General features: G+C 39.2%; 1 protein-coding gene across 5 annotated transcripts in view; it reads left to right on the forward strand.

Moving 5' to 3' along the window:
• mib1 (MIB E3 ubiquitin protein ligase 1) overlaps window positions 1–12194 on the forward strand; it is a 99569-nt gene that overhangs the window by 3943 nt on the left and 83432 nt on the right. For all 5 annotated transcript variants that reach the window (XM_061979262.2, XM_061979264.2, XM_061979265.2 and 2 more), the window contains 2 exons: window positions 622–793; window positions 10534–10663. In XM_061979262.2, the coding sequence (XP_061835246.2) occupies window positions 622–793; window positions 10534–10663 (302 nt within the window). The remainder of the gene's footprint in view (window positions 1–621; window positions 794–10533; window positions 10664–12194) is intronic.

Below are 12194 nucleotides of genomic sequence, written 5' to 3' on the forward strand. Positions count from 1 at the left end.
TCAAGATATTTTCACCAAAAATTCGATTTACTATTTTTCCCCCATTTTTCTCTACTTTCTAAGGAAACCAATGAATACAAATGACAAAGGTAATTCAAAATAAGTTTTATTTTTGTTTGATCAATATGTAGTTTGAAATGGCACTGCATCTTAGTAATATCAAAATTCAAATTTGTATAATGTTGTTCTTTTTAGACCAGATATAAATTGTACTTTTTATGGAATCATTTTCAAAGAACTAAATCAAAAGCTTCCTCTCGGAGGCAATACTTCTGAATGCTCCTTGAATAAATTACTCCTGTAAACAAAAATGTAGCCTTGCACAATGCACATTGCATGCAAATAAATCATCTCCAACATTGAGATGAACAAAGTGCAAAATTAAAACTAATATAAAACGACTAATATAAAAATATTATTATACATGCAGGAGTGAGAGGAGAGTGAAGAAAAAAAACATATTTTTTAATTTTTTAAACGTCTGCAACAAAACACTTAATCGGAAAATTGATATATTGCCCAGGCCTACATATGACTGAAGTGTTTTTAGGAATATTCTGCAGATATGTTGGCTTGTACGCATGCACCTACCGGTACTCAAAAAATGTCTTTGTCTTTAAGGAATAAAGCACGATGGAACAATGTGTGACACCTGCCGTCAACAGCCCATCATCGGCATTCGTTGGAAATGTGCGGAGTGCACCAATTACGACCTCTGTACAACCTGTTACCATGGAGACAAACATCATCTGAGACACCGCTTCTACAGGATCACCACCCCGGGCAGCGAAAGGTTTGTTAATCCAAGTGTGCTTAAAGCTGTAGAGACACTTAGACAGGCATGTAGTAACTAGCACATAGGTTTTTTTTTACCCTCATTATTGTTTTTTTGAAGTTTGGGTGTGTTGATGTGCTATTTGAGTATATTTATTGCGCATTTGCTCACAAGCAGTCAGAATCTATCTCTGTGCTGCCAGCCCTTCAGTTGCCAGGCAACAAACTCGCCTGGCTTAAATCTTTGAAAATAATATTTGGCCAGTGATTCCCCTGTACATGATTTATCTTGTGTTAACGTTTTTTAATTCAAATGTATTTTTCTTTATGCAGACTGGAGTCTGCTAAGTACATGTGCATTTATTCTCACATTCCTATAATTAGAATGTAAATCCAGCTACCAGTTAAGCAGAAAATAACCCCAGGTAAATGCAGTTGAACTTTCACGCCTGAGAACATGCCTCTGCCAAGATGCTGGGCATCCGTAATTGTCCTTTTCAGGAAACAATAAAAAACATTCCTTAATCAAACTAGAATGAAACCTGCTCTTTATTGTATTATTTGAATATCTAATTATTGCATAATAACAAGGTAAAAGTTTAATTTAAAACACAATTTTATACAGGTTGGGGGTCCTAGTTCCGTCTCTGTTTGGGGGTTCTCGGCCTAAAAAAACGTTGAAGACCACTATAGAGCTGGACGGTGTGGCTCGGTTGGTAAAGCGGCCGTGCCCGTAACCTGAGCGCTCCTGGTTCAATAGGCTTCTGGCATCCTAGTCATGTTTGTTGTGTCCTTGAGCAATACACTTTACCCTGGCTCCTGATGGGTCGTGGTTAGGGCCTTGCATGGCAGCTACCGCCATCAGTGGGTGAATGGTGGAACGTAGAAATAGTGTCAAAGAGCTTTGAGTACCGGTACCTTGAAGGTCGATAAGCGATATACAAATATAACCCATTTACCATTTACAATTAATTGAATTTTGATATTAATTTTGATTTGGGCTTCTCACTATCATGAAAATATTATAATAGAAAAAAACAGAATAATGGGCCAGGCAACGTGTATGCAAATTCCTGAGCTTGTAAAGGTGAAATGGATGAGTAGGCATATGAGTGAAAAAAAGTACCGTATTTTTCGGAGTATAAGTTGCACCGGCCGAAAATGCATAATAAAGAAGGAAAAAAACATATATTAGTCGCACTGTCGACTTATATATGTAGTATATATATATATATACACATATATATATATACTATGTATATATAGTCACATTTTTGGGGGAAATGTATTTGATAAAACCCAACACCAAGAATACACATTTGAAAGGCAATTTAAAATAAATAAAGAATAGTGAACAACAGGCTGAATAAGTGTACGTTATATGAGGCATAAATAACCAACTGAGAACGTGCCTGGTATGTTAACGTAACATATTATGGTAAGAGTCATTCAAATAACTATAACATATAGAACATGCTATACGTTTACCAAACAATTTGTCACTCCTAATCGTTAAATCCGATGAAATCTTATACGTCTAGTCTCTTACGTGAATGACCTAAATAATATTTGATATTTTACAGTAATGTGTTAATTTCACACATAAGTCGCTCCTGAGTATAAGTCGCACCCCCGGCCAAACTATGAAAAAAACTGCGACTTATAGTCCGAAAAATACGGTATATGTCCACTAAAAAATTTCGGATCTCACCAAGGTTCCTACTTTATATTTGACATAGCATGTAGTAATATCCTATTTTTACTTGTATGCCTATCAATAATTACTGAACTCAACAAAAAAGTAAGGTCATATGATTTCTGCGTTAACGTAACCGCAGACAGAATCTCAGAATTGGCCAATAAAATTAAATACGCTGTTAAACACAGAATATCACAGAAATTGACATTCATGTGACTGAAATGCTTTCATTGTGAGGCGAAAGAACATTTATTGGGGGAAATCATTTATCCGGGTTCGCTCATTCATCCCGGAAACATTCAACCACCCATCCAAAACTAAACAATGTCGAGACGGCCACTTGGAACTCCCACTAAACTATGAAGCTAATGCTAGCAAAAACATTCCATACAACACATCTCATCTGTTTGTGTTGTTGTGAATGCCAACATTGATGTAAGATAATTGTACAAACAGGACAGCAGTGCAAGTTGAGAGGTGCTCTCTTTTTGTATTTAAAAGAACTGCACTTGTTTTGGAATTTTGCCTATTGTTCACAATCAATATAAGAGACAAGAAGAAAAAAGTTTTTTTTTTTTAAATTCTAACATGTAAAAATTGGCTTGTTCTAGGTAGCTAGCAATGCAGCTCATGGGAGCAATCTATTATAGATCTAAATCACTTTAAAAATGCATTCAAAAACTGTCACCAATACTTCATTTTATGTCCCGTAACCAGAATAATAACCAAGCTATAGTGACATTGTTATTTTAAGAGTGAACACTGAGGAACTCTTTTTCTATTATAGTAACACATTGGCGTGCTTCAGTATTAGCCGTAAAAGCTAACCACAGTGAGAGAAAAGCTAGCTTCTATGTCAGCACGAAACACATTTTAGTTTGTAATGCACAACACTGCGATAGGACACTAATTTGTACTGACTGAAAAGCATGAAATATCATTTTACAGTATCTGTAAAGTATTAGCCCACATTTAATGTTTTGTTTGTACACAGCTAGCCAGACAGCATATGTACTGTAGTTGTAATAACACGCATTTGGGGTAAGCACGCCATTTATGTCGAAATAGCTTGTCTCCAAATTCCACATTTGCAGCTTCGAGTGGCTCTCACCTCACTCTATTGGCTTCTGTCTGCTCCAACGTTTCACCCTCTTCTTTGTGCTTGCTTCGAGAAGCAACAGTTCATCCACTGTTCATTTAGGTAAAAAAAATATGATTGTGAATACTCATTTGTCCAAAAATAGTCGTCTTCTTTGTTTGTTACCAAGTCTGCCATGATTAGAACGCACACAAGCGTTCTGTATCTGGAAGTAGGAACACACATTGTTGCTGGAAGTCAGACGTGCGCTGCTATGGAATGGAAATCAATGCGTGGAGCAAGTCAGTCTCGGAATTGAATAAAATGATCAAACTCCGGTAAATATTGTACATATTATATATTGTTATGAACGTGTTTGTTACTACATTATATATAGACTCGCAGTGTGTTTACAAACCGTTGGAGGGTTTGAAGTGGTTTTAGAGGGCTTTGAAGGCTACAACGGTGAGTCCCATGAGCCGCATCTTCCAAGTGTTTTCTGCCGTCTTTAAAATCCCAATAAAAAATAAAAAAAGACGTGTGTTAGTGTCTCTCATATTGATTGGAACCGATAGTAAAAATTCCCCCAAAAAGTGCAGTTCCCCTTTTAAAAAGCCTCAAGTCGTTTCCACACTCATCAAGATGAGGAGGTTGAATGTGGGGCTGGAGCCAATCCTAGCTGCACTCGGGCATAAGGCAGGGTACACCCTGGACAAGTCGCCACCTCATCGCAGGGCCAACACAGATAGACAGACAACATTCACACTCACATTCACACACACGGGACAATTTGAGGCTGTGAGGCACAAGCGCTAACCACTGCTTCACCGTGCTGCCTCCATTGCATCTTACTCTGAGCAAATTAAAATGTTTATAAAATGGGCACTTTTCAGAACAGATATAAATTGGACTTGGTATAAAATAATTTTACAAAATTCTAAACAGATGAAACCGATGAAATTTAGCTGTTGCAGCTCAAATTATGTTTAGGGCATCCCAAAACTCTCTACCATCCAGTATACAGAACCTATTCCAGGATAGAGATGCTCACCATAGTTAGAGTCTAAGAGGAAACAACAAATTATATTTGCCTAAATTTAGAACAACTTTAAAATCAATGTGCATTTCAGTACGTGGAGTCACTCTGTGGAACAACTTAGAGGACAAGTTAAAAACCTGTTCTAACATGGTTAAATTTAAAAGACTGTTTAAAAAAGAAGTATGAGGAGGAAAGAGAGTGATGCCCCCAGCACAGAGCGATGGGAGAAAGGTGTATGGTCAGAGAGTGTGTGTGTGTGTGTGTGTGTGTGTGTGTGTGTGTGTGTGTGTGTGTGTGTGTGTGTGTGTGTGTGTGTGTGTGTGTGTGTGTGTGTGTGTGTGTGTGTGTGTGTGTGTGTGTGCGTGCGTGCGTGCGTGCGTGCGTGCGTGCGTGCGTGCGTGCGTGCGTGCGTGCGTGCGTGCGTGCGTGCGTGCGTGCGTGCGTGCGTGCGTGCGTGCGTGCGTGCGTGCGTGCGTGCGTGCGTGCGTGCGTGCGTGCGTGCGTGCGTGCGTGCGTGCGTGCGTGCGTGCGTGCGTGCGTGCGTGCGTGCGTGCGTGCGTGCGTGCGTGCGTGCGTGCGTGCGTGCGTGCGTGCGTGCGTGCGTGCGTGCGTGCGTGCGTGCGTGCGTGCGTGCGTGCGTGCGTGCGTGCGTGCGTGCGTGCGTGCGTGCGTGCGTGCGTGCGTGCGTGCGTGCGTGCGTGCGTGCGTGCGTGCGTGCGTGCGTGCGTGCGTGCGTGCGTGCGTGCGTGCGTGCGTGCGTGCGTGCGTGCGTGCGTGCGTGCGTGCGTGCGTGCGTGCGTGCGTGCGTGCGTGCGTGCGTGCGTGCGTGCGTGCGCGCGCGCGCGCGTGGTGTATGTATGTGTTTTGTCTCGTCTTGTTTTGTCTCATAGTAACAGTGGTACTATTGTATTGTTAGTGTACAGTGAAGTGAATTATATCTATATAGCGCTTTTTCTCAAGTGACTCAAAGCGCTTTACATTGTGAAACCCAATATCTAAGTTACATTTTTAAACCAGTGTGGGTGGCACTGGGAGCAGGTGGGTAAAGTGTCTTGCCCAAGGACACAACGGCAGTGAGTAGGATGGCGGAAGCGGGGATCGAACCTGCAACCCTGAAGTTGCTGGCACGGCCGCTCTACCAACCGAGCTATACCGCCCGTACAGGAGCTTTTCTTGTTTTTGTTTGTATAGTATTGTTCTTGTATTATATTGTTTATGTTAAATGTGGAATGAGTGAGAGGGGTTGGGATATTATAAGCATCTGCTTCATCCAACCCCTTTTCAAGCCTTGCAAAAATGTCTCTGCCAAAATGTAAAAAAAAAAAAAAAGTGTGTTGTTGTACTGTGCAGGTTTGAAATAAATACTTCAATTCAATTCAATTCCGGCATACTCACTGCGCTACCTGCTCATATGTTGATCAATATACATTGTCCTAATCAAATAAAGTTATTCAATATAGAGCTTCCTATGGGAGGCAAAACGTATGTCTTAAATAAAATACTTCTGTATATTGAAATGTAGCATTGAAGGGTATTGGTGTAGTTTTTAGTATGTGGATCAACGCAGGCTATTTCACTGTTTGGGCACCACGTCTTTAACAAAGTTCAGAGCGACCGCTTTAGTGAGCGTTTTCTACAGTGCTTCTTTCTCATCATACTGTACATGGTACCTTGCGTTAGGGCTGGGCGATTATATGATCATGATCGATGATCGCAATGAATTTCAGTTTGATGACAGTGATCAGCTGTTAGCATAATAACCTCGATCAAACATGGCGGAAATGTTTGTTCCAAGATACGGCAGTAGTAAACAGTAGTGAAGCAATGGTGCTCGGTATAATCCTGCACGGGACAATTTGCCTTTATTGACAATGATCCTGTGAATGTGTGTTTGTGTACGTGTGCGTGTGTTTATGTGAATGTATTCATGTCCGTCACTCCGAGTGTGTGTGCGCGACCATCCCTATGTCGCGAAAGTCAGGCTCATCAAGACTTAATTAATGTTCAGTCAGCGTTGTACCTCTTCAAAGTCAATAAAAGTTTATTTATATAGCCCAAAATCACAAATGCCTCAATGGGCCACACAAACCACATCAGGGCAAGAAAAAACTTAACCCGATGGGACAACAAGAAATCTTGGAAGGGACCGCAGATGTGTGCCGAGTGGATATGTTTAATAATATGAGAGGGGATCCTCTTGTATGTATCACCAATTGATGCAGTGAGGAGTGGTCCATCCCGGGTTCCGACTTGGAAAAGCGAGCACCTTCTCCGTAGAAACTGATCCGTGGCCACCTGATAACCTCCCCACGCAGGAGATGGGAGCAGAGCAGAAAAGAGAGAAGGCAGAGCAACTGGTCTAAAAGGGGTCTATTTAAAGGCTACAGTATAGAAACAAGTTTTAAGATGGGACTTAAATGCTTCTACTGTGGTAGCATCTCTAACTGTTACTGGTAGGGCGTTCCAGAGTACTAGTCTGAATAGAAAACGCTCTATAGCTTGCAGACTTTTTTGGGGGCCTGGGAATCAGTGCAGCTAAGCCAGTATAGGCGTAATATGATCAAACTTTCTTATCTTAAGTATTGCAACTGCATTTTGTACTAACTGTAATCTTTTAATGCTAGACACAGGGAGACCTGAAAATTATATGTTACAGTAACGAACGCATGAATAATGGTCTCGGCGTCGGACAAAATGTGAAGAATTTTAGCGATATTGCAGAGATGAAAGAAGGCTGTTTTAGTAACACTCTTAATGTGTGACTCAAATGAGAGAGTTGGGTCGAACATAATACAGAGATTCTTTACCGGGTCGCTTTATATAATTGTTTTGTTGTCAAATCAACATTTCCATTTTCGTAGCGTTAAGAAGCAAAAAGTTGCTGGACATCGATTGTTTGATTTCATTGAGACACACTTCCAGATGGCTACAATCTGGCGTGTTGGTCAGCTTTATGGGCATGTAAAGTTGGGTGTCATCAGCATAACAGTGAAAGCTAACGTCGTATTCGCGTATGATGTCACTTACCGGCAGCATATAGATGCTGAAGAGTGCAGGTACGCCTTTTAGGGGCCTTTTTTAGCTTTAGCAGTGCTATACTATCAATAGCATTGCGCAGGGCATCTTTGTTAAGTTGTTAATGAGATTATCGATAGAGCCCACATAATTTGGGAATGGTGCCATTACCGAGGGCAGTAGACCAGCAAAAGTCGTAGTTGCTATTAATTTGATAATCGATCAATCTGTCGATTATTACTTCGATTAATCGATTAATAATCGGATAAAAGAGACAAACTACATTTCTATTTTTTCCAGTATTTCATTGGGGGAAAAAACAGCATACTGGCACCATACTTATTTTGATTATTGTTTCTCAGCTGTTTGTACATGTTGCAGTTTATAAATAAAGGTTTATAAAAAATAAAAATTACAAAATTACAAAAAATAAAAATTGCCTCTGTGCATGCGCATAGCATAGATCCAACGAATCGATGACTAAATTAATCACCAACTATTTTTATAATCGATTTAATCGATTAGTTGTTGCAGCCCTAATATATATATATATATATATATATATATATATATATATATATATATAAAATCAATTAGTTGTTGCAGCCCTAATATATATTTCTCTTTTATCCGATTATTAATCGAAGTAATAATCGACAAATTAATCGATTATCAAATTAATTGTTAGTTGCAGTCCTAATATATATATATATATACATATATATATATATATATATATATACCGTATTTTTTGGAGTATAAATTGCTCCGGAGTATAAGTCGCACCGGCCGAAAATGCATAATAAAGAAGGAAAAAACATATATAAGTCGCACTGGAGTATAAGTCGCATTTTTGGGGGACATTTGATGAAACCCAACACCAAGAATAGACATTTGAAAGGCAATTTAAAAAAAAAATATAAATAAATATATATATATATATATATATATATATATATATATATATATTTATATTTTTTTTAATATATGTATATATGATGTCTCTCAGCGATTGAAGATACAACTGTCTTGTCTTGTACTTAAAATTACTTGCCATGGCTTTGGACCTGAGACTTCTATAATGTCCCGCTTTCTTTGTGCATTTCTGTTAGCTATTTTCCATACTTGTGACTCCACAGTAACTGGATGGCATTGCATTTCCTCAACCCACAGAATGGGCCGAGGGTCAAAAAGGAGTCGGGACGTTAATCACGTGTTAAATAATGTATCGCTGTTAAAACAACTTACAGTTAACTCAGAATCAGAATCAGAAATACTTTACTAGTTTTACTATTATTATTATTATTATCGTTATTATTATTTATTAGTGACTTTGACAGCCCTAGTAAAAAATTATCCCGAAAGGCAAAATATATTTTAAAGTTTTCATGTGAGGTTTTTTTATGTCATGCCTTAGTTTTGGGATTAATTTAGTGTTGTATTCATTTCATGTTTAGTGTAATGCTAATCTGCAGTGGCTGAAGGTGAGTTATGTCACTTAGCTTGTCAACTGTGCTTTTTTGTCCTTAATAATGTTGACGCGTCAATGTCAATCACGGGTTTTTGAGCAGCATTCCAGTTCCAGCTCATAGGCACTTTAACCGAGTTAAAAATGAGCACGTGTAATTTACTGTGTGTATTTGTGCAACTTGGTTAAAATAATTGTCAAAGTCAACAGTAGAGTGTGGTAATGCTTCTCTTGTATCATGCCAAAATCCAAGCAAACATGGCCCAACAGACGGTAGCCTTTTCAAGCGATTACGACTTAATTTCCCCCTCGAGACAGACGGTGCACAGAGCAGAATGGTTGTTGGAGGGGGACTCCCATCCACTCTTCTCTTCTCAGCACACACTCTCTGTGAACGAGGTCGGGTGTGGGGGCATTTGGAGGGGGGTTTCTGCACCACATTACTTTAGTCAATTCTGGGGGAGTGGTTCACGGGCCAAAAGACGTTTTTTGGTAGGGTAAACCACTGGACCTCCACTATCCAGCTGCCATGTGTATCTACAATCATTGCATTTTGAATGCCTAAGAATGCACTGGGAGTTTGAGACTATCTCAAAAGATTTGGTTGCACTTAATTTCTCAGGTTAACCTACTGGTAAATTTAACCGGAAGAGATGCTGGTTGCACTTTATTTTTGGTAGTAATATTGTATTATTTTTGTTGTGTTTCAAATCTACTATTAAAATGTTGGTTACTGTACTTTTATCGAAATTGTCATGAAATTGTCATGAAATTGTCAAGAAAAGCGCTATACAAGTATAACCCATTTATCATTTATCATTTAAGATAGCAAATATTGCTAGTGTTAGCTGCCACCTGTCCATGGTGGTCACTTGCCAATCGCAGCCACAAAAATGAGAACAGAAAATGTTTCCTCTTGTTAATTCAACCTAAAGTGTTGGTTGCGCTTAATTCAAATACGATGTGAATGCATTGGTAATTAATTGTTGTTTACTTGCTTGTTTGTACGGTATCCATAATTCCCTTACAAGGAATAACAGTTATAGGAAACTTCACCTGCAGTGTCCAATATCCAGTAATCATTACACAATCACACTGGTTGAATTTTTAGCTAAAAAGTTACTGAATCGATTTCAATTCACTAAATTGTTTCGAATCGTATCGCTGTAAATCTAAATAAACTAATATCGTCTCTGAATTGTATCATTAACATCAAATTGAATCGTTGTTAAAATGAATCGTTATACCCCTAGTGAGAATTCATGAGAATTTTGGTCATTTGTTTTTGTAAACCTGAGGACTATAGGAAGGGGACCTGGCGGTTATTTGAATAAAGGAGTTAATTGGAGTGTTTACAGTATGTTTAAAATAGTTTGCATATTTGGTCAGAGCTTTATAGGAGGTACAAGGTTCTCCGAAGGACCTCAGAAACTGAAGCCGTTTTTTCTTTGTCTGGGTAGAGTGCTTCTGGAGTCGAGGCGCAAGTCAAAGAAAATCACAGCGAGAGGGATCTTCACTGGAGGCCGGGTGGTGCGAGGCGTGGACTGGCAGTGGGAAGACCAGGATGGAGGCAACGGAAGGAGAGGAAAGGTAACTTGTGGGCCAATAAGATAGGAGCATTACATTTCATTTCCATTTAAAGTGTGAAGATGGCGAAGTTGGTAGAGTGGTCGTGCCAGCAATCGGAGGGTTGCTGGTTACTGGGGTTCAATCCCCACCTTCTACCATCCTAGTCACGTCCGTTGTGTCCTTGGGCAAGACACTTCACCCCTTGCTCCTGATGGCTGCTGGTTAGCGCCTTGCATGGCAGCTCCCGCCATCAGTGTGTGAATGTGTGAATGTGGAAATACTGTCAAAGCGCTTTGAGTACCTTGAAGGTAGAAAAGCGCTATACAAGTATAACCCATTTATCATTTATCATTTAAGATAGCAAATATTGCTAGTGTTAGCTGCCACCTGTCCATGGTGGTCACTTGCCAATCGCAGCCACAAAGATTTCCCCCGCAAAGAAAAGTATTTTCATAAACCTTGCCTACAGAGCCAGTGCCCACTTATTTTGCATCCCGAAATAGTTTTTTTTACGCTATATAGCTGCAACTAATGTCAAAGTATGCTACAACGATGCACAATGTTGATTGATTGATTCTCACCCTTAAATTCCACAGTGTGTGTTTGTGCTTTGTTGCAGCTGTGCTGCGAATTTGCAGCGTGCTACTGTATGTGGTCCACCAACTAGAGATGGCTAATATAGGCTAAAATCTATATTGTGATATAGATTACAGCCTGCTGCGTTAATGATATACATTATTTAGTATCTAAATGATAATAAAACTATCTCAAAACGGGTAACAAAGACTCCTATTTTGGCTGCTGACGTGTGCGGTGACATTTTGTGTCATTTCCATATAATTATTTTCTCAAATATTAATCTACTTACTAATTTACTGTTAATATCTGGTTACTTTCTGTTGTAACATGGTTCTATCTACACTTCTGTTAAAATGTAATAATCACTTTTTCTTCTGTTCTTTGGATATTTTACATTAATTGCGGGTGATACTCCAATACCAAGTAGTTACAGAGGCAGTATTGGTCATACCAATACTGGTACTGACACCTCAAATTTTCAAGGTTATTAAATTATTGCATTTTTGATCACAGTTCTAATCACACAGAAAGACAGCATGGTTGTGTAACAATATCAATTAGATATTTAAATTATTTCTTATTATTGGCTCTGATTTAAATCCTTTGGCTTTTGCCTTTTATTGCGCTCCTGTGTCCAGGGACTTATTTCCTTACTTTGTATACAACAACAAACACGACAATATATCTTTTGGATACTAAAAATATCTATCTAGCCACTGTAGTATCGACCAATTATTTACATTATACTTAATATTGTTTGTTCACATTCAAGAGCTCTCACTTGTTAGTGGTTAGCTTATCCTCCTATTGTGTGTAGTGCAGCATGTTTACCTATTCCTCGTCCTCCATTTATGATACTTGTAAGAAACTTAGTTATTTGCCGCGATAGAAGTGGCTTTGTACTGTAAAGGGAAGTTAGCCGCGCACTAGATGCTACATTGCGTTCGTTCGCTTGTTGCTGTCAAATTTGCAT

This window comes from Nerophis lumbriciformis, linkage group LG19 (assembly GCF_033978685.3).
Source record: "Nerophis lumbriciformis linkage group LG19, RoL_Nlum_v2.1, whole genome shotgun sequence".
Classification (NCBI taxonomy): Eukaryota; Metazoa; Chordata; class Actinopteri; order Syngnathiformes; family Syngnathidae; genus Nerophis; species Nerophis lumbriciformis.